General features: G+C 42.0%; 1 protein-coding gene across 1 annotated transcript; it reads left to right on the top strand.

Moving 5' to 3' along the window:
- Positions 1-534: 534 nt before the first annotated feature.
- Positions 535-18,591, top strand: TRPC1 (transient receptor potential cation channel subfamily C member 1). Its single transcript, XM_068145213.1, has 13 exons — positions 535-830; positions 2,060-2,214; positions 3,414-3,515; positions 4,577-4,779; positions 5,362-5,493; positions 6,508-6,703; positions 8,507-8,843; positions 10,011-10,150; positions 12,560-12,703; positions 13,349-13,524; positions 13,685-13,886; positions 14,430-14,624; positions 15,448-18,591. Exons 1-13 carry the CDS (start codon positions 695-697, stop codon positions 15,673-15,675), a joined length of 2,346 nt encoding a protein of 781 aa, XP_068001314.1. The 5' UTR covers positions 535-694; the 3' UTR covers positions 15,676-18,591.
- Positions 18,592-22,792: the final 4,201 nt, after the last annotated feature.

Raw genomic sequence — 22,792 nt, 5'->3', positions numbered from 1 at the left:
CCTCACACAACTGACCTCAGCCAATCGATCCAGCCTGTACAGAACCCCCTTGCAGAGCTTTCTTACCCTGAAGCAGGTCAACACTCCCACTCAATCTAGTGTCACAGCAAAGTTACTGAGGCTGTTCTCAATTCCCTCACCCAGATCATTGATAATGATGTTAAATGTAACTGGCCTCAATAGGGCGTCCGGGGGAACGCCACTTGTAACTGACCGCCACCTGGATTTAACTCCCTCCGCAACCCCCTGGGCCCAGCCATTCAGCCGTGTTTTTTACCCACATAGTGTCGGGTAATAGTGCGATGACAGCTCCCTCGAAGGAAGCTCGCGAAGTCCTCCTCACGGCTCCTGATAGGTACGGGCCCCTTCCCCGGCCGACTCTAGCCCTCTAAACGCTGTCAGGAGGGAGTCGCCATGCCAGACCCTCAGCCAGTCGGTCTGTGGTCCCAGCCTGCAGCCGCGCTCCTCCCCTCCTACTCCGCCGCCATTGGAGCCTGCGCAGTGTGTGGGAAGCGGTGGCCTTTCGCCCTACGCTGCCTTGCCGTGCCCAGCCCGCGGGGCTGCGGGGCTGGGCAGTGGTGCCCAGCGCTGCCCCGCTTCCTCCGGGATGGCAGTAGAGCGCTCCTGATCGCGCCGCATCCCGGCCCTGCCCTGCCCCGCCCCGCCCTCTGATGGGCCTAGCGGAGCCGGCGCTATGGCCGCCTTGTATCAGAGCGCGGACCCGTCCGCTTCGGCCTCTCCCAACAAGCTGTTAGCGTTGAAGGATGTGCGGCAGGTTAAGGAGGAGACCACCCTGGACGAGAAACTCTTCTTGCTGGCCTGCGACAAAGGTACTGCGCTTGCTGCTTGGGCTGGCCCCGTCTGCTGCGCTGTTGGGGAGCGGAGGTCTTGTCTACTAGTTCTGGGCGTCTGAGCCCTCCTCACCCTGGCGGCAGCACCCCGAGCCCTGGTCGTTGCGGTGAGACTGAGCGTAAATCCTGCCAATGCCCGCGTTCTTTGTCACGTAGGAGAGCGGGTCCTCGCCGTGTCCCGCTGCGCGGCTGCTGCGAGAGGCACCGCGGCACCTCGCCTTGCGCCAGCACCTGGCGCAGGAGCACCCACCCGCCGGTGAAGCCACCCTGCTCCGGCCCCGCCTCCTCCGGCTATCCCCAACACCCCGCCGGTGAGACCACCCTGCTCCGGCCCACTCCTGGCCCCACCGGCGTCTGGGGGAGGGGAGGTGTTGGGCCATCTCGTTCTGTATTTGCGGGAGAGTTTATTTTGAGTCTGAAGAGGTATCTTCCGCGGTCCCCGTTAGCCCGAGAATATATAGTTGTACAAGACTTAGGGGCTTATCCCGATACCTTGAGAAGGAGTGAGACTAGTTTCCTGTGATTTGCATCCATGATGTGAGTGGGAAGTAGCGTATTTTATAAAATACGCCACTTATTTTAAGCACATGCTTAAAATACTCCCTTGAATAGGAACGTAGTCTGAAACTGATCTTAATACGTTTGAAATGTTTGAGTTGACATAGGCTTTTGGTCATGTTATGAATGGTTATGAGTACATTAGGACATAAGCATGATGGTAAAGGCAAGTGTTCTATGCAGAGCTGCCTGCTGGTCGTGTGTTTAGGTTAGTTCACAACCACAGGAGTATTTTTGCAGAGAACTTAGCCATCGGGATTTAGGGAGTTCCTTCTGGTGCTCTGTGTGGTGAGATTGCTTTGGTGTGAGACAGCTGGATGGTCTGCAGCCGGCTCTGATGTAGTTAAAGTTTCCTGTATCTCACAGGTTGTGTGAGCTGTTGATGCAGTTTGGAAAAGTACTCATGCTTTTGTTTCTGTTTTAGGACAGGAACTAAAGGGGTAGATTAAAGTGCATGACTTAAGGTATTTTGGGGCATTTCAGGAAATCAGGAAGTTTCTTCCCTGATGAGAGAGTGCTTATCTGCCTTATTAATTGTCTGGCGTATTCAGTTTCTGTTGTCAGCTGTGGAATGTTGTCTTTCTTGATGGTACTTAAGAATGTTCGTGTGCTTTTAGTGCTTTCTAATAAGTGACATTTCTACATTACAGGTGACTATTACATGGTTAAGAAACTCTTAGAGGAAAACAGATCAGGTGAAATGAACATAAATTGCGTGGATGTGCTTGGACGAAATGCTGTTACCATAACCATTGAAAATGAAAACTTGGACATCCTACAGCTTCTCTTGGATTATGGCTGCCAGGTATACAGCATTTGAGTTATTGGAAATTGTCAGTGCAGTCATCTGTGTAGTCTGTTCTTTATACATCTGTTAATCTGTCAGAATTTGAAAGGAAATAAAATCTGTCTTTATAGGCAGTTCAGTTCTTTTTAGTAATTGTGAAAGTGTTTTCTTCTCACCGGTTTAATATTCTAATGGGATTTTGTCGACAGGGCAAATGTGCAGTAACATTTTCAATGATACTAAGAAGTCTGAATTCTGTTTTAAATGTTATCCCTGTTACAAGCAAAATACCGGCATCTGAAGGGGACCTACAGGGAGGCTGGGGAAGGACTGTTTAGGACAAGAGGCAATGGTTTTGAATTGGAGCAGGGCAGAATTCATTTGGACGTTAAGAAGAAGTTTTTTACAAAGGGGATGGTGAAATACTGGAATAGGTTGTCTGGAGAGGTGGGTGAATCCATGTCCCTGGAGACATTCAAGGTCAAACTTGATGGGTCCCTGAGCAACCAAAGCTAGTTGGAGATGCCTCTGCTTACTGCAGGGGGGTTGGACAAGATTACCTCTGCGGGTCCCTTCCAATCCAATGCATTCTGTGATTCTGTAATAATAAACAGAACATAGTCAAAAAGTGTAGAATGCAGAGATCTCTTTGTGTGTGGAGTATGATAACTTTTACAGTGGTAGCACAGTTAGAAAGGCATGTTGTATTAGGTCCTTTCAAGTTAATACAAGCATGTTTCTACAGTGTTTGTTCAACTTGATCTGTGCTTGGTGGTAGAGGCAGTTTCATACCAACAATACATCCTTAATTATATGCAGTGTCTCTGCTGCTGGGACACTTGTAGTTATGGTGGCTTAAGTGTGTAGAAGAGGAAAAAGTAGTATCTTTTCTTTGGTTGTTTGATACTGGATGTGAAAAAAGAAAGCTCCATTCTTTACCTGGATCTCCTTTTTATTAGCAATAGTGAAAGTTGTGTCTTTTTCTTTTGCTGTTTGTGCTATGAAACGGATCATTCATAATGCTATGTCAACTCCTGGAATGAGAATCTGAATTTGTATCCTGATCATATGAATGGTGGAAATACAGAACATCATTTTACTGCTTTTAGAAAGTAAATTAAAAAAAAACAAAACACAAAACCAAACTGCAGTTTGGGTTCCCTTTATGCTGTTGAAGTTACTGCAGTTTTCACATATGACTTATTTTCTTTCCTTAGTCATCGGATGCACTTTTGGTGGCTATTGACTCTGAAGTGGTGGGAGCGGTTGACATTCTACTTAATCACCGACCAAAAAGATCCTCCAGACCAACCATTGTAGTTGAGTGTTGTTTTTCCTTGATTTTTGGTCAGGAAGTGGTGGGCTGTGCTGTTACATTCTGGGTAACAGTAGGTATTTAAAACAGTGTTCTTAAAATAAGTTCTGCATCTCTAGTCCAGAGGAGAATATAAAACCACATCACTTATGAGTATTTTCTTGTGGACTGTTTGCAAGGTAATTAGCAGCCTTGGCAAGTATATTTGTGCATTGAAGCTTCATAGACTGCTTGAGCAAATAAGCAAACATCAAATTTTCACCTTGAAATGAATCAGTTGAAATGTATCTTGGCAAAGCTGAAGTATCAGAAGAACTTCTTAAAATTCAGGTGTAGTGGTGGAGGGAGGGAAGGAATAAAGTGTTGTGCAACAGAATATGGTACAGCCAGGATACGTTTTTTCTGTGCTTAGGTAGTAAATGTACTCACATTTTTTTTTCTCAAGCTAGAGCAAAAAAACACTTTTTAGTATCATGCATGTATAGGAGAGAAGACTACAGGAAGGCTGGGGAAGGACTTCTCAGGATCTCAGGTAGTGATAGGACTAGGGGGAATGGAATGAAGCTGAAGGTGGGGAGATTCAGGCTAGATGTGAGGAGGAGGTTCCTCACCATGAGAGTGGTGAAACCCTGGAATGGGTTGTCCAGGGAGGTGGTCGAGGCCCCGTCCCTGGGGGTGTTTAAGAGCAGGTTGGATGAGGCTCTGTCCAGCCTGATCTAGTGTGGGGTGTCCCTGCCCATGGCAGGGGGGTTGGAACTAGATGATCCTTGTGGTCCCTTCCAACCCTGAATGAAACTGAAACTATGAAACTATAAGATAGGTGCTGAATGTTGTGTTTTCTATGTATGTAAACCGGAAGCGCTTCTGTGTTGATTTGCTTTTCCAGTATTTGAGAGATGTGTGAACACTGTTACGAGTTTTTCCTTATTTTCATGTTGTGCAACACAGGAAAATATTTTGAATGAGATATTGTTCAACATTCCAAAAAAACCCCAACCCTTACATACAAACACTGTAGTAGAACTGTATGTAATAAATTTGGGTGCTTCCTACATCTTATTGCAGAAACTAATGGAACGCATTCAGAACCCAGAGTACTCCACAACCATGGATGTGGCACCTGTCATTTTAGCTGCTCATCGGAACAACTACGAAATTCTCACCATGCTGCTGAAGCAAGATATATCCTTGCCCAAGCCTCATGCTGTAGGCTGTGAATGCACACTGTGTACTGCAAAGAACAAAAAAGACAGCCTGCGACATTCCAGGTATAATCCACCAGTCATAGACAATAACAAACAAAATCTTGTCACGGTTTGTTGGTATTGTTTGGGTCAGATTCATTATATTTCTTTGTTCTTTCAGGTGAGTTTTGTAAGTGGATTCCTTAAATATGTTGTAGCCTGTGTTGTGAGAGCTGGTAGTTCTTGAGGATGTGTTGTGCTTTCAATTGCTGGGCAAGCAGTGGCTTTTTCATTTTGGTTTTACACCATTAGTCACTGTATGTCAAGCTAGGTGTCTTGATTTTTCTACCAGTAAAAGAAGAGCTAGGGAGAACTTCCACCCACTGCTCAATGTAGGGGGGAACCTGGTGACCAACAACAAGAAAATGGCTGAGCTGCTGAATGGCTGCTTTGCCTCAGTGTTTGTCAGTCACACCAGCTGCTCCATGAGGGTTCAGCCCCTGGAACTGGAAGACAGGAATAGCGAACAGAAATTAGCCCTCACAGTCCGGGAGGAAATGATCAGTGACCTGGGGTACATTCAGAAGGCCTTTTGAAATGGGTTCTGATTTGAAACTGCCAGTCAAATGAAACATCTGAATGTTGTGTGATGCTCTTTTGCCACAGGTTTCGTCTTGACATTTATCGGTGTTTGGCCAGTCCTGCTTTAATCATGTTGACAGAGGAGGATCCAATCTTGCGAGCTTTTGAACTTAGTGCAGACTTGAAAGAATTAAGCCTTGTTGAGGTTGAATTCAGGTAGGCATTGAAAACACAAACTGACTTTAATCGTCTTACAAAATATCACGTGTATGTGTATGCATTGTGGAAGCCTTGTTCCATTATTTTGTGATTGGAGAGTTTAAGCTGATAGTTAGGCATATAGTAACAAGTGTCATGGGTTGAGTTGAATCTGCTGGTGTTACTTGTACCATGCTGCAGTCACGCCAGCTCCAGAAATGTAATCTCATATCCCTGCAATAGAGTAGTAAATATTTGTGTACCTCACCTAAAACTCACACTCTCCTTCCTGTTATTCCCCATACGGGATGGGGAGAGGAGAGCAGGCAGGTTAACCTGTTCACTCTGCATTTCTGTCATTCTGAAACTTATCAGCACAAAAGCTTGTAGTTTTGTGAGCACTTGAAAGCAAATGTTTGTATGGGGTAAAATTCCACTTTCCTAAATGACATAAGAATTCTTTTTGTTTCATGGCTAATTGTCTTTCTTAAGAATTACCATTGCAGTTTTGTGATTTGCTTTGGCACTAACAACGTTGAGGCTAGCAAGTAATGTTTCTTTTCTCGCATTTGTTACATTAGTAAATAGTGTTTAATGAATAGACTCAATTTTCAGATGACAGGAATAAAACAGAACCCAAACCAACTCCTCTTCCAAGTGGGAAGTCCAAATGATGAATTGCCAGTGTCATGTTTTGTGACTACTACACTTTCTAATCGCCGGGAAATAAGATTAAGATGTACCTCTTTATGTGGAATTTACAAAGTAAGAATTTGTATACTCTAAGTTAGTTTCTCAGTTTTTCTCTGTCTAGTGGAGTTGCAAATTAAACTATGTGTAACTGTCATATTGCATGGTGAGACCTATTCAGAGTTGTTTTCAGAATGCTTGGATCTTGACATATGACTGCTGGGCTTTTTTCTGTTAAATTTGCCTTAGCATAACATCCAATCCCAAATGAAAATGGGTAGTCCGTGACTTAATGGAATCTACAAGCAGGGTAATGGTGTGCACTGCTTCTGCCTCTTTCAGAAACGACTATGAGGAGCTAGCTCAACAGTGCAAAACCTTTGCTAAAGATTTGCTTGCACAGGCACGGAATTCACGGGAGCTGGAGGTTATTCTGAATCACACATCTAGCGATGAACATGTAGACAAGCGAGGATTGTTGGAAGAGAGGATGAACTTGAGTCGATTAAAACTTGCCATCAAGTATAATCAAAAAGAGGTTTGTCTTTGCAGTCATTTGATAGGCTTTCCATATCATGTTTTGCCACTTAATTTATTGTTCTGCTTATAAATACCCAGACAGTGGTGTCAGGAGGATTGGGCCAGTCTCTGTTTAGTGGTACCCAGTGATACAAGGGACGTGCACATACTGGAACACAAGAGGTTCCAGCTAAACATAAAGAAAAACTTCCTTACTTTAAGAGTAACAGAGTATTGGACCAGGCTACTGAGGGAGGTCATGGAGTCTCCTTCCCTGGAGACTTTCTAAACCCACCCAGATGTCTCTCTGTGCAAGCTGAGCTAGGCAAACGTGCTTTAGCAGGGAGTTGGACTGGCTGATCCTGGAGTGTCCCTTCCAGCCCCCAACAGTTTTGTAGTTTCATGGTACCAAGTGTTTATTCAGTATCTGTTGTGGAGAAGGATGTTGTATTTTTTGTGTTGCAGTATAGATGACCACTCTTTTATGAATAGTTCTGTTAGTGGTAATTATTTGTTCTGATCCTCGTTAAGTCCTTGCATAGGGAAGCATGGATCATTAGGTGGACATACATTATCCTCTCGCTTCGGCTCAGGCTTTGTCTGTGCTGTTCAGTGTTGTTAGAGCTATACTGGTGTAAGGGAACGGTGCCTCTGAGGAAGGTAGTGCCTTTTTATGCCATCATTTATGTTGTAGGTCATTCTTGTTTTTATACCTTCATGAATTGTCACTCTAGTTTTCCTGTACTAGAAGGCAAGTTGGTGTTCGTGGGATTCCAGTACAAGTACCAGGGATAGAAAGGTTTCCTTTCCATGCCAAACTCTTTCTCAGTTAGCACTTGCAGAAGTTACCATTCTGTCTGTTCTACATATCTCGGCCTAAACTGTTTGTGAAACTGTTAAAATACTGTGGTTACAGAATGGTTACAGAATGTCCTATAACCAGCATTGCACATTTCTGGTATGCATTAAACAAGCCTGCTGAAGAATTTCAGATGTTCTGTTGGTTTTGAGCATAGTTTGTTTTTACTGAAGAATAACAACATTTTTTGTGTAATGTGAGGAGAGTATCTTTGCAGAATGTTTTATTCCTGCCAAGTTTACTACAGAGAGAGTTTCTGATGATTTCTAAAATGTGATGATAATACCAAGGTTCTTTTTGTTGATATCTTTTTGAATTAAATGGCAAATCCTCTTCCAGTGAAATATTTACTTTATAATTCAATGCAAATAAGCACCTGAAATTTGGAACTACATTTGCATAACCTTCAGACCAAATTGGTCTGCTCTTGGGGATCTGATACAACATAGGTTACTCTGATTTAAAATTAACCTTGCTGAATAGAGCCATAATGATTTTAAGAACTGAGATGTAAAACTGCTTGGCCACTTCAGTCCACATATTGCAAGATAATGTGTTTCAGTGTAGGTAATATTTTACAATAACAGTATCTTATTCTTCAGATAAGGTCACTGTATGTTATGACAGTGAAGCTGTCTGAGGTGTGATGTTACTTATATGCTAGGTTTCCAAATAATTGGAAATTGGAACTCATTCTTGACCTGAAAACTGTAACAAATCTAGTGTGTATCATTCATTCTTAGTTGCTGTTTCTAGAAAGAAACCAAAAATTAAGGTTATTTATCTTTTCAATGGGTCCCCAGCTGTTTTGTGCTCACATGAAGTTATTATTCCATCTTAATATTCTTGCCTCTTCCTGTTCATTGGCAATTACGCACAGTTTGCATTTTAATAAGGTAAATTAATAATCTGAAGCCTGAGGCTGATTTCTTGTCTGTTTCTTTTTTGCTTCTTTTTCACCAGTTTGTTGCTCAGTCTAACTGCCAGCAGTTCCTAAACACTGTGTGGTTTGGACAGATGGCAGGCTACCGACGCAAGCACACCTGCAAGAAAATTTTGACTGTTTTGATGGTTGGCATTTTCTGGCCACTTCTGTCTCTGTGTTACTTGTTAGCTCCTAAATCTCGAGTAGGTCGAATAATTCACACGCCTTTTATGAAGTTTATTATTCATGGAGCTTCATATTTCACTTTTTTGTTGTTACTTAATTTGTACTCCCTTGTCTACAATGAGAACAAGAAGAATACAATGGGACCAGCCCTTGAGAGGATAGACTATCTTCTGATAATATGGCTAATTGGTAGGTATGATTTGGATGGCATCTGCTGATGCTGGTTGTACAATGATGATTTGTGCTACCTTCTGATGTAATTACCATGTTGTTAGTCATTGCTTGACTGAATTTTTCTCTTTGGAGGATAGTGGGGAAAAAAAACCCAAACCCAACAAAGCAGACACATTTTGAGGGAAGGATGTGAAGTGTTAGAACCATCTCTAGTGATCACAGAAAGTGAAATGAGTATTGTAGGATCTAACAGCAGGGCTGGCAGCAGTTAGTGGCGCAAGTGGCATGCGGCTGGCTCCTACTGGGCCAAATTTTAGAGAAGCTGCAAAGTCCTGGAAGCTGAAGCAAATCTAACAATTTTTACTTTACATTTAGACACATGCTGCTTTTCTCCTTGTCCTAAATATAGTAGCATACCTTTGAGGTACCCAAATATTAACTATCTGATTATTCATAGAAATCAAAGGCACCATTACATTTCATCTAACGTTCCTTTCAAGTATGTAAGAGACATTCAGCTAGTAAAATTCTTAGTAACTGTATTTTTCCATCCAGCCAGATATGGTTAACAGGGGTAAAATAAATTTTGCTCCAAAGATTTTGAGTACTTAAATGTCTATTGAGATGAGTTAAACTGATTTTTGCAGTCTTAAGACATGGTTGCTTTTCCCTGCTAATGTTACTTAATGACAGGGTAAGAAAAGTTTCTGCTTTTGGGGTATTTTGAGTAACAGTTATTGAGCTAATTACTATATTTTTTCTAATTACAACTACACACTTCCAAAAAATACTTCATGTAGCAGTGTAAAGCTTTCTATAGTGCTTTTGGAATAAGGTAAACACTTTCCAGGCAGAAAAAGCATTTTTTGTTCTAACCCTCTACCTTTATTTAAATTAGAACTTGTCCTGTCCCAATTTTCTCCATTTCCTCTCATGCCTTGTTTTATTGGAGATTGTATTTCTTAGTTGGAAAGTAAGCTTGAAAAGGCTAAACATCTTGTAGTTTCATGGTGAATGCTTCTAGTCCAATGCAATGCTTTTAGTAATTTTACTTGATTTTTCCACTACTACTTTGCTAAAATATCATTTACAGAAGCCAGTCAAAAGTGCTTCAATTGTAAAAGAATATCCATTCAGTGCAATGGCTTGATTTCCCTGACTTGCCTTTACTTTCCCCTTCAGGAATGGTGTGGTCAGATGTTAAAAGACTGTGGTATGATGGTTTAGAAGACTTTTTAGAAGAATCTCGTAATCAGCTTAGTTTTGTCATGAATTCCCTCTATCTGGCAACTTTTGCTCTAAAAGTAGTTGCCCATAACAAGGTGAGCAGCCTTTTTCATAGATTCAAAGCTCCTATGGGATTGACTGAGCAAATATAAGTACATTAAGACAACTTAACTTGCATTAAACTCCTATTCTATTCTATTCTATTCTATTCTATTCTATTCTATTCTATTCTATTCTATTCTATTCTATTCTATTCTATTCTATTCTATTCTATTCTATTCTATTCTATTCTATTCTATTCTATTCTATTCTATTCTATTCTATTCTATTCATGATGTTAGGAGTAGTATGTTGTACTTCAGTGTACTGCATTAGTAATAGCCTCCTAGCCTGTAGTTGTCAAAATCTCTGGTCTTGTTACGTTGTGGGCTTGAAGGAGAAGTTGATAAGGCAAATAGGAGTGAGAAGAAACATCAAGACATGTCCAAATACTCAGGGACCCCAAACATAGCTACTGTTTGGGAGAACTGGCAGCTCAAAAATCCCAAAGCCCTTGATTTTCATTTGAGGAAATGTTGCTGTACAGCCTCTCTGAATTGGCATCTGAGTTTGCTTCCTAGATTTGAGTACTGATTCATAGATGAGTACTATACAGAAAGGTAAGGGTAATTTCTGTGTTTTGCCTAAAGTTGTTTTTGTAACAGGAACTTCTATTTAACTTTTGATTACATATGCTCAAATATTATAGGTGTTTGTTTAATTGGTTTATTTGTTCGCTGTGGAGTTTTGGTTGTTTGGGGTTTATGTTGTTTTGTTGTGGTGGTGGTTGTGTGTGGTGGTTGGTTGGTTTTTTGGTTGGTTGGTTTTGTAGTAAGGAAAAAAGTCTTGAGACCATAGAAGAACCTTGTTTGTTCTATGAAAAAAAATATTGGGATTCAGTTCATGGATTCATAGAATTGTTTAGGTTGGAAGGGCCCTTAAAAATCATCCAGTTCCAACCCCTCCTTCCATGGGCAGGGACACCTTCCAGTAGACCAGGTAGGCCAAGGCCTCATCCAGCCTGGCCTTGAACACCTCCAGGGAAGGGGTGTCCACAGCTCCTCTGGGCAACCTATTCCAGTGTCTCACCACCCTCACTGTAAAGAATTTCTTCCCAATATCTAGTTGAAGAAAGAAGTTTTGAAAAGAATTATTCCCATTCTGTTCTGTGTGGTGTTAGCAGTGCTGCATATGACAAGCTGCCAGACCTACCAAATACCAGTATGTGAGCAAAATTCAAGCCAGTGCAGTAGCACAATTATTTTGAATTGCAGACTGTGAGTTTGACAGCTGTCTGGCAGTTGGGAGGGAAAGAGTCTGGTCCAGTCCTTCCCAGCTTGGTGTTTGGCTCATTTTCCTATCCTTGCATGGGTTCAGAGGCTGGTAATCATTTGGAAAGGAAAGCTCCATTTCTTGGAAGAAATAGAGAATGTCCTCTTGGGCTGCCTTCCCAGCCAGCACATGTCTGTAATAGTAGTTCCTTTGCTGAGATGAGCTCCTTGCTACTAGTTTAAGTTGCAATCTTTTTGAAAAGTAGAGACTCCCATCCTGTGTAATAGGCACAGGATGGCTTTTTCACCATTTTTATGTGACAAAATTCATCGTTCATAAATTGTTTAGAAAGCCAAGTATAGATTACTTGTTTACATCTCAGGTGCATATTGTAGGCACTGAAGCTGTGAGAAGTAGAGAAAGAGGCTGTGTAGCAGAAGGACTTGCACACATGCAATTGCAATGTATAAAATCATGTTCATCGCTGTTTCTTGCTAGCTTTGTGCAGTGTGCTGTTGGGCAAGTACATTTAAAGCAGTTTTGTGTTCCTTTGCTTTTTGAGAGTCCATTCTGAAGCTGGTGATATAACTTCAGAACGTTATGAGTTGTGCCAAAAGTTGGGGATCTGTGGATATTCCATGAACAGTTAAATATTACCTAGTGGATATAGTTAAGGGATGTGTTTACACTAACAGTTTACTTGTGACTGCCATTCTCTGCAGTCATTCATAAAATCCATTGAAGGAACCCTAGCTCCTATATTTTTCTAAAACTTGCAAAGACCAGCTGTCACACATCACAACTGCACCTGTACATTAATTTTCTGGGCAGCATTTTCATGTTTTTGAGGCCTGTTACCCTGGACAATGCTCATTTTTATGAAGCACACAAGTGCCTTTTTCAACAAACCATACAAAACAGTGTAGAGGGAGGCACGGAACGGAGAAATGAATGGTTTACTGAGCAAGTGAGTGGCAGGTGTTGAATTTAAATAATCTGCCTCTGGAATGGCTTTTAAACTGCCTTTATCTAAAGAGTGAAATATCTGGAAGAGGGGAGCCATCTCTGAATCGTGTTTGTTAATGTCTTTTATGCTACTGCTTGTTTTAGAGGTAGAAGTAGTGAGCAGTGCATGGGTGCTCTTCTGTATTTGTAGTATCGGTGATCTCAGTTTGTCCCTTTTTATATTGCAGTTTCATGATTATGCTGAAAGGAAGGACTGGGATGCATTCCACCCCACCCTAGTGGCAGAAGGTCTTTTTGCTTTTGCTAATGTCCTTAGTTATCTGCGTCTCTTCTTCATGTACACAACCAGCTCTATTCTGGGACCACTCCAGGTGAATATCATCACGCTGTTCTGCAGATGGGCTTTGGTATACTCTTGTTTGATTAGTGAGGTTGTGATTAATTGAGTATCTCTTTTATTTTTTTGAAGTTTATATGACAGTGTTTAAGTTCACATGAACTTCATTTATAGCTTTTACCTATTGGCTTTTGAGTTCCTCATTGCCATTGGTATACAGAATAAGGTATGTTGCATATAGTTACAGGTTATAGTTATAGGACAGGGTGATGCTCCCTAAGGAGGCAGTTGAATCCCCATCCCTGGAGCTGTTTAAAAGATGCAGAGGTGTGGTGCTGAGGGATGTAGTTTAACATCAGGCTTGGCAGAGTTAGAGAATGGTTGGACTTGATGTTCTCAAAGGTCTTTTCCAACCAACATGATTCTGTGATTCTGTTAATTGAAGGATATGAACATATCAGGTGGTCTTAAGATTAATTAAGTTTTATTTTTAACATCTAGAGTTTCTCACTGAAAAAATGCTACTAGGATACCACCTGATTTTGAGGTCTGTTTAGCATCTTAAATTGTAATAAAAAATGTAAAATGTAACTAGTTTGTTGATTAGAGGGTGAAGGAGAGAATACAGACAGGATAAACTTTGTGTTTTACTAAACTTGGAAATAAATCTATTTGACAGATTTCAATGGGACAGATGCTACAAGATTTTGGAAAGTTTCTGGGCATGTTTCTCCTTGTCTTGTTCTCATTCACGATTGGATTGACACAGCTTTATGATAAAGGATTTACTGTCAATGAAGAAAAAGACTGTGCGGGTATTTTCTGTGAGCAGCAGAGCAATGACACATTCCATTCGTGAGTCTGGCATCTCTGTCCTAGCTCTACTGTCCTAGCCCTTAATTCCCAGTAATTGTGCACAACTGGAAATTGTCACTGAACTTGAGTTTACATTAATTAAACTCACTTGTGATGTTTACTTTAACCAGCTCATTTCTTTTCCTGTCCTGTTTTTCAGGTTTATTGGCACCTGTTTTGCTCTGTTCTGGTACATATTCTCCCTGGCACACGTAGCAATCTTTGTCACGCGCTTTAGCTACGGAGAAGAGTTGCAGTCTTTTGTGGGTGCTGTTATTGTTGGTACCTACAACGTGGTGGTTGTGATAGTATTAACTAAACTCCTCGTGGCAATGCTTCATAAAAGTTTTCAGCTGATAGCGGTAAGTGGCTTCTGGTAAATTGCCAAGAACTGCAACCTGTGTCTTTGGATTTTGCACAAATTTCTTCCTGCAACGTGTAGACTAAGCTACAGACCTGCATGGTTGAACTCTCATGAGCTCACAAGGGACATCTTCCCTTCAGATATGAAGTTTTTATTTACCTTGTTCCAAATAAAGTGGACAGTTTGCATGCTAAATGTGTGCAAGGCTTTGGCCCTCTGGAGTTTAAAGACGTCTGTGATACAATGACTGTTCAAGTCAAGATGCTACTCTTGCTAAGGTGTGGTGCTTAGGCATGTCATAGGGGGTTTATTTTATATTTACACTGGAGCATATAGTGAATTGAAGATGTGGGAAGGTTTAATTATTTACTATGAGCATATTAAAACCAATGTAGTAAAAATCTATAGAATGTATATACTAAAATGCTGTATAATCAAAGTTTAATGACTAATATTTTTTCATGTATGAGAAAATTTAATGTATAAATTAATGTGCTAATATTTTTGTTTCTTACCTCTGTGAATGTTTCTGATGCTTTAGAATCATGAAGATAAGGAATGGAAGTTTGCTCGTGCCAAGCTTTGGCTTAGCTACTTTGATGACAAATGCACGCTACCTCCACCTTTCAATGTTATTCCCTCCCCCAAGACTATCTGTTACCTTTTCAACAGTCTCAGTAAATGGATCTGCTCTCATACATCAAGTGGCAAAGTGAAACGTCAGAACAGCCTAAAGGTAAGAAATGACTGGGAGAGCTGTAGGCTCTGAGCCTGGAAAGGTGCTGCTTTCTACAAGAAAGCATGAAGCTGCCTGTCACATGGCAAGTGCTGCTGAGAACTGAGTTTTGCCTCTTCTTGCTGATAAAAAGAGCATTAAATAAACTATATTCAAAGCCTTTATATAAAGTTAACTGGAAGGCATTTCAGGATTATGAAACAATGCCAAGACAAATCAAATACTTTCAGTTTTGCTTTGACAGCTGATTATGTTTCATCTTAAGTTTTGCTGGCAGTTTACATGCATTGTACATTTGTGTGCATCAAGATGGTATTCATAGAATACTGGAGGTTGGAAGAAACCTCCAGAGATCGAGTCAAACCCTCCTGCCAAAGCAGAACCACTTAGGGCAGGTCACACAGGAATGTCTCCAGGTGGGTTTTGAAGATCTCCAGAGAAGGAGACTCCACAACCTTCCATGGGCAGCGTGTTCCAGGACTCAGTGTCATCCTCACAGTAAAGAGGTTCCTCCTCGTGTTGAGGTGGAACTTCCTGTGTTCTAGCTTACATCCATTATTCCTTGCCCTATTACCAGGTGCCACTGAAAAGAGTCTGTCCCCTTCGTCTTGACACCAGATATTTGTAGACATTGACAAGGTCCCCTCTCAGCCTTCTCTTCTGCAGGCTAAGCAGCCTGGTCTCCCAGTCTTTCCTCATAAGAGAGATGCTCTATGAAATAGCTTTATTATTTTGTTCATAGGTTTTCTCAGTTTAATTGTATACAGGCTTTAGGGCCCCAAAAATCCCTTTTCCATAGTAAATACATGATGTTTGTTTAAAGGAATGGAGAAACCTGAAGCAAAAGAGGGACGAGAACTACCAAAAGGTGATGTGCTGCTTAGTCCACCGTTACTTGACTTCCATGAGACAGAAGATGCAAAGCACGGATCAGGCCACTGTGGAAAACCTGAATGAGCTGCGGCAAGACTTGTCCAAGTTCCGGAATGAAATGAGAGACCTGCTTGGCTTTCGAACTTCTAAGTATGCCATGTTTTATCCAAGAAACTAAGGCCTCAATTTTTGAACAGAAACTGTGTGCTTGTAGATACCAATAGGGGAAAGTGCTGACCCAATTCTTTTGGCAGACAACACAAATGAAAAAGAGATGATTGCACAAAAATACATTTTGAAAATGTGTTTTGTAGAATCACAGAGTGGTAGGGGTTGAAAGGGACCTTGGGAGATCATTGAGTCCAGCCTGCCTGCCAAAGCACAGTCATCTAGGACAGGTCACGCAGGAAGGCATCCAGGTGGGTTTTTAAAGTTTCCAGGTGAGGAGCTTCCACAACCTCTCTGGGCAGCCTGTTCCAGTGCTCTGTCACCCTCACAGTAAAGAAGTTTTTCCTCATGTTGAGGTGGAATTTCGTGTGTTCCCACTTAAACCTGGTGTTCCATGTCTGTTACTGATGCCCACCCCTCAGATATTTATAGACATAGATAAGATGCCCTCTCAGCTTTCTTTTCTCAAGACTGAACAGCCCCAGGTCTCTTTGTCTTCATAAGAGAGACGTTCAAATCCTGCAATCACACTCTCCATTGGACTCTCTCCAGTAAATCCCCGTCTCTCTTGAATTGCGGGGGCCCCAAACTGGATTCAGTATTCCAGGTGTGGTCTCACCAGGGCAGAGTGGAGGGGGAGGAGAACCTCCCTGGACCTGTTGGGCACACTTTTCTTGATGCATCTCAGGATACCGTTGGTCCTCTTGGCCACATGGGCACATTGCTGTCCCATGGATAACTTGCTGTCCACTAGCACTCCAAGGTCTTTCTCCATGGAGCTGCTTTCCAGCCCCTAATCTGTACTTGTGCATGGTGTTACTCCTCCCCAGATGCAGGATTCTACACTTGGCCTTATTGAACTTTGAGAGGTTCCCTTTCTCCCTAGCTCTCCAGCCTGTTTGCATGAGTTGCAGCTCTGTGCAGAAGTGGTGGCAATAACTGCAAAAACCAGGTCGAGTAGTTTCTTAATCCTAGTGTGTACAGAAAATGAGTATACAGGAACTTCCAAAATGTTCCTCAGCCTGTGGCTGTCACATGTTAAAAGCTTCATAACTAGCACAATGCGTTTATTTCTTCTATTTTTGTGGTTTGTTCCCTTTTGATACTTGTTTTACAAGTTGTGGGAGAAGATAGGCTTTTGAAACCATAAATCCAGCCTATGCTTATTTTTAATAGAAAAGTCAGATGTAGAATAATAGAAAATCTCCAGCAGAGGTGGAGATTGTGTGTGACTGTAGGCTACAGTGCATGGCTCTGAAAGAGGCTGTTCTAGTACCAAGTTTTGTATGTTAACATTGACTGTATGGTGACATACATAGAATACAGAAAATTCAATCAAGACTCTTCCTTCTTGTGGGAGCATCGGCATTTTGAACTCAAAATAGACCAACCATTTCTCAAACATTTATGCTTATATGTAAGACAACCAGTTTCTGCTTGAATTTTTACTACACATGTTAGGACTGGGAGAGAATAGTAGAACCAACCTGTGAACTTTTAATGTTTAATACCTTGGTGTGCTGGTTTTGCACTAGGCAGATGTGGAGTTTACCCCAAAAGAGTAAGTAACAACACTTGCACAGAATTTGGAAGTTAAAAGAAAACAATTTATACAAAAGTAGACTAAATATAAAAGTAATAAACATAATACATCTGCATGTATGATCTGACAATAGCCCAACCCCCCTGGACAAAGCCTGAAGACCACACTGTGCAGCTAAAAACAATTCTCTCTCTCTGTGTGCCCGCCGCACCAAGTCTTGCCTCCCACACAGCATAACCCAAACAAAGTTAAGCAAGGAGAGCAAGAGCAAAGCACAGGAGAGCAAAGAGCAGAGAGCAAGAACAAGCTGTAACTTCAGATTATATAGAGATTTTCAGGGAAATGGGATGGGATACAAATATTTTGTAATGTCCTGCCCACTTCTCTGGGGACCGTCAGGCCCCCTGGTATTCTCAAATACTTTGGAAAACTCTTATAGTAGTCTTAAATCTATAACACTTGGGGGTTTAAAACCTGGCTGAGAAGTTATTTGAATTATTAAAACCTATGACTGAACAAAAATAATGTGGCGCATGTAAGCGCAGTTTGTAATGCTGAAGATTTCCTGTGAGCGTTCATTTCTTTCATGGAATCTGGTCATTGGGCAGATGGAGTTTAGGAGGGTCTGCTTTAGACAGGTTTTACATAGCTTACATCTAAGCTTGTCTTTCTTCCTTTTTAATTTTTACCACAGTTGTTGCCAAGACAAACTTTGTTTTACTCTTTTTTTTGGTCAGAAATACAGTGTTTTGTGAAAACATGTGATTTGACTTTGCTTACAACTGACAGGAAGGACACTGGATTTTCTGTGCTAGAGGGTCCTGTATGGCTTTCTATGCTTATATATAATTCAAGTTACCAAATTGTGATTGAGAAATGTGAGATTCCTGTATTTTTAATTACAACATATTTATAACAGTAAAGAATTGATTGACAACTGTATTGGTATGGTGGTGCTCTTCTAAAATGGCCTTCTGTCCAGAAGGAGCAGGTAGCCACAGTGGTGTTTTGCCATCAGTTGATTTTTGGGAGGTTGACAGAGTGGAGGTTTACATGAATGTTTACTTTTTTTGAAGGAGTTCTTATAAAACTTTCTTGTAAAGATAATATATTTTCTGTACTATGAAGTTCTGTGTATTTGAACTAGAGTTTATTCTTCTGCTTCCACGAGTCTTACAGTATACAGGGAGTCTGGTAAGTGTGGATTTTCATGTGAGTAGTAAGTGAACCTCTTGTGTTGAGAGGATCACTCAATTTTGTATTTGGACTTGGATTTCACATTTGAGTAACATGCCAACATAAGAACTATTTGCTATGTATGTTCTGTATATCCAAGAAAGGAAGCAGACAAATAAAAGCTCTTTAAAAAACACAGTTGTATCAGTATTAGTCATATTTGAAACTCATTATGCCAGGAACCACATTGAAAGTGCTGTCTTTGTAATGTGAAGTTTAAGGGAGGTAGCAGGTCTTAATGTGTTAATACCTTTTTGCCTTGGGGGCCCATCATATTAACTTTTAAGTTCAGTTCATGCAGTGCCCTGAAGAGGTACCTGAGATAGTTCCAAACAAGCTGTGTGGAATTATGGGTGTGCTGCTTGATGCTGGGCTCATGGTGGTTGCTTCTGTGTATGTATGAAGCAGCAAGATGGTGTAGCTATTTCTGGCTGCTCTTGATGTGCTAGGTAGAGTCACTAAGCAGCCAGATGGTAGGTCTGTGCCTCACAGATAATGGTGTCTGAATCAAAAATGTGGAGTGATGTGTCTTTAGATCAGCAATAATGGGTGCATGTTTCCATCCCAACTTGATGATGCTATTAATGGGGGGTTCCCAGCCCTTAGTTTCCTGACTTGACTGAGTGCAGTGACAGAGCTGAAATTTTACATAGTCTGATCCCAAAATTATGAGGATTCCCAGGCTCCAAGGGCTTTTATGCAAGGCTTGTTTGTTTGTCTTCATTTTAGGAGTGTCTGTAACACATTCTCTTACCTTATAGAACACAGACAGGTGAAAATTAGGAAGTACTTCTCCCCTACGTTTAAATGCTGAAATAATATTGACAGAAGTGCCTGTGTAGAAATTGGGAGTGGATTAGCTCCAGTCAAAACCAAACACAAAGCCCAGATACACTTTTTCACAGTTAAGTCCAGACTGTGTAAGTAGCATCAGTCCTGCTGATGGTGCAGTCCAAGCTCCTGCTTATTTTTGTGTGGGAGCTGAAGCACAGAACTCTTTGAAGACCAGTTCACTTACCTCTCTGAGGAATTGGTTGTGTTATGTTCGGCCAGGCAAAGCCTGTAGTAACTTCTTCTGGACTATCTGCAGCTGTTGGAGCACCTAGGAGACCTTGTACGGTGAGTTGTTGCATGATATTAATAACTTCTCTCTGAAGAGATGTCAAAAGACCCATGAAACTGTTACAGTGAACCCCAGCTCACACCACGACATTTGAACGCAGAACCTTTGGCCTTGTCTGGTTATCAGCTGCTATAATCACAGAGGTTGTGGCCTTCTTAAGGAGCTGTCTTCAGACACAATGGTGTGAAAAAAATCCTGAGACAAACAACGCTGAGGCAGACATGAGGAAAACGAGCTTAACTCCTTACAGCATGTCACTTGGGCTCTGACAGAGCTTTTAAAAACATTTTGTATGAGTTTGAAAAGGCCTGTCTCCCCCTCACGTTTTTGCACAGTACACCTTGAAACAAAAGACAAGCTCACCTCAGCTCATACACCTCCAAGACAACATTTTACTGTCAGAAGGATTTGAGGGTATGGATGCAAACAATCTCTGGATCAGCCACTCTAACATTCTGCTCCCTCATTTGTGTAGGTGCTCAGTTCCCAGTAGCATGTAACATGTAACTTGACCCAACCAAATTAGCCTGGAGAAGCTATAGCTATTGGGTCCTTGAGCTCTAAGCTCCAGGAGCTAGTAACATCATCAGGCTCGTCACGCAAGGGGTGGATATTTGGTTTGCAAAGCCAGAACATTGGTCAGATTTTGTTTTCACTTGGGGCACCAGTGATCCCTGGGTTCAAGGTTGTCCATAATTCTCTGAGCACTTTGTACAGTTGGACACGAAAGTCATGTTAAGTTGGGCACAAAGTCCTGTCAGGTCAGCTGTTCTTGCAAAAAGAAGTAGCTAAGTGACATTTACCTCCCTTCTGTTCCCACCAAAAAAACCTTCAAAAGAGTAGTAAAGGACAGTTTGGGTCTTAATAGACAATCAGTTAATAATTCCAGTAAATAATATTCCAAAACTAATGGGAGAAGAAGGTATATCAGAAATACCAGCATCTGCTCAGAGCCCTTAACAGCTTGACCTGGAATAGTTCCAGGGATGGGGCATCTACCATGTCTCTGGGCAATCTGGGCCAGGGTCTTGCCACCCTCTGTGTAAAATATGTCTTCCTTATCTAATCTGAAACTTCTTTCAGTTTCAGACCAGGACCCCCTTGTCCTGTCACAACAAAGTCTGTCCCCATCTTTCTTCTCAGCCCCTTTAAGCACTGAAAGGCCACTAGGTCTCCTCAGAGCTTTTACCAGGCTAAACAACCCCAACTCTCTCAGCCTGTCTTCCGCTTTGGCAGCCCTGGGTTCCTGTGAGGCTTTCTAGGTCTGCACTGTATCTGCCATCTTGTCCTGCCCCTGATGACCTTTCCCTTCTCTGTTCCCGATGTTGCCATGGTGTTGCCTGGTTGCCAAAGCAACAGGGCACAGGTCCAACTGGCTGCTGAGTTGTAGTCTGTGAGTCTGTGTCCAAAATGTAGTGGATATTGGTGAAAGCACTGGTGCTGAGGTGATGATGGCTGCATCCCTTCCCCAGCCAAAATTCAGAGGCTGGTTTTGGGTGTCTCAGGAGAGAGGGCTTGGGAGCAGACCTGAGCAGGGAGCTGGAGATAGCATGCAGTTGGGAGGAGATGACACCCCTTGTCTCACACAGCAGTGCTGGGGACATTCCCTGCATAAAGCTGCTGTTTTGGCAAAGGATTTTAGGGATGAGGTTGTCTGTGGACACAAGTGGAAGCTCTTATGCTGGGTGAGAGGTACCTGAAACTCTTTCCATGGTGGGGATGGGGAGCTGGACAGGCAGCAAGCTTTGCTCCTTGAAGCACAAACTTTCTCTATGGCTTCTTTATTCCTGTGGGCTGCTGAAGTGTCTGCATCCAGGCTGTGGGTTAAACATGGAGGGGACAGAGGCTACTTGTCTCAGTGCTGATACTGTTATCCTCCTCATCTTGCACGTGGACTTTTGGGTATGTTTGCCTTAAATTCTATTTTATTTTTACTGAAACACAAGGAGAGGAGCAGGGCCCTTTTATTTAGTTGGACTCTGAGTTTTTCTATTGTGGGTTGAGGTTGCTGTGCACTTGCTACAAACAACTTTCAAAGCAACAGCTGTGGCTTAGCAGGACTTCAGTGAACCTGCTCAGAGGGGCTGGTTCTCTGCATCACTGCTTCTGAGTGGGCAGAATGCCTGACCACTCTTGCAGGAAATAAATTTTTCCTGAGACCCAACTTAAATCTCATGCAAAGACTATGGGATATTAATCCAGAAATCAATCAGACAGACGATGAAGGTATCAGAGTGGTGCCATGTGAGGACATAAAAGGGAATCATAAAATCATTTATGTTGGAAAAGACCTCTGAGATCATCAATCCCAAGCACAGATGTATGTTCTTTAAAAAAGAAATTAATGGTATCTTTATATTTTCATTAAGAATATCACTATTAGCAAGATTTATTGCTAAAGCTTCAGGTTTTGGTCGTATACAGATGATGGAAGGGTTTCATGGAGTCATGGAATGGTTTGGGTTGGAAGGGACCTTAAAGATCATCTAGCTCAAATCCCCCTGCCATGGGCAGGGACACCTTTAACTACACCAAGTTGCTCAAGGCCCTTTCCAACCTGGCCTTGAACACCTCCAGGAACACATCCACAACCTCCCTGGGCAATTTGTTCCAGTGTCTCACTACCCTGACTGTAAAGAGTCTCCTCCTAATATTCCATTTGTGTTTATTCATTTCAATGCCCCAAGGAGAACGCTCAGTGTCTTCTAGGTGTCTGCCACTAGGTGGAAGCAATTGCTTTCTCACATCCGGCTTTATTTGGAATTATATTCCAAGAATGAATTTTGAGTTTTAGGTTATATGAGTGACATTTCCATACAGTAGCTTGTAAACCTCTCTTTCACTTTATGTAGAATTTTAGAATCACAAAATTCTGGGTTGGAAGGGACCCCAAGGATCAACTGGTCCAACCTTTCTAGGTAACAGTCTAGCTGAAATGGGATGGCCCAGCACCCTGTCAAGCTGAGTCTTAAAACTTTCCAATGTAGGGGAATCCACTGCTTCCCTTGGGAGATGATTCCAGTGTCTAACTATTCTCATTGTGAAACATTGTCTTCAGTTGGAATCTTCCTAGCAGTAACTTGTCATCAGGCCTCGTCTTTTCCATGGGACCCCTTCTGAAAAGGCAATCTCCTTCTCTCGGTAGCCACCCTTTATGTACTGGTGCATGGTAATAAGGTCTCCCCTAAGGCTGAACAAACCCAGTTCTCTCAGCCTTTCTTCATG

This window comes from Melanerpes formicivorus, unplaced genomic scaffold, assembly GCF_026170545.1.
Source record: "Melanerpes formicivorus ecotype bairdi unplaced genomic scaffold, bMelFor1.0.p_v2 SCAF_12, whole genome shotgun sequence".
NCBI classification, from domain to species: domain Eukaryota; kingdom Metazoa; phylum Chordata; class Aves; order Piciformes; family Picidae; genus Melanerpes; species Melanerpes formicivorus.
Note: the sequence above shows the minus strand (reverse complement) of the source record. Positions and strands in the feature narration are given on the sequence as shown.

Coding starts and splice junctions, on each gene's coding strand:
- TRPC1 (XM_068145213.1), top strand. CDS start 695: ATGGCCGCCTTGTATCAGAGCGCGGACCCGTCCGCTTCGGCCTCTCCC. Junction 3,516..4,576: donor CCTCCAGACCAACCATTGTA/GTTGAGTGTTGT, acceptor ATCTTATTGCAG/AAACTAATGGAACGCATTCA. Junction 5,494..6,507: donor CTTGTTGAGGTTGAATTCAG/GTAGGCATTGAA, acceptor TGCCTCTTTCAG/AAACGACTATGAGGAGCTAG.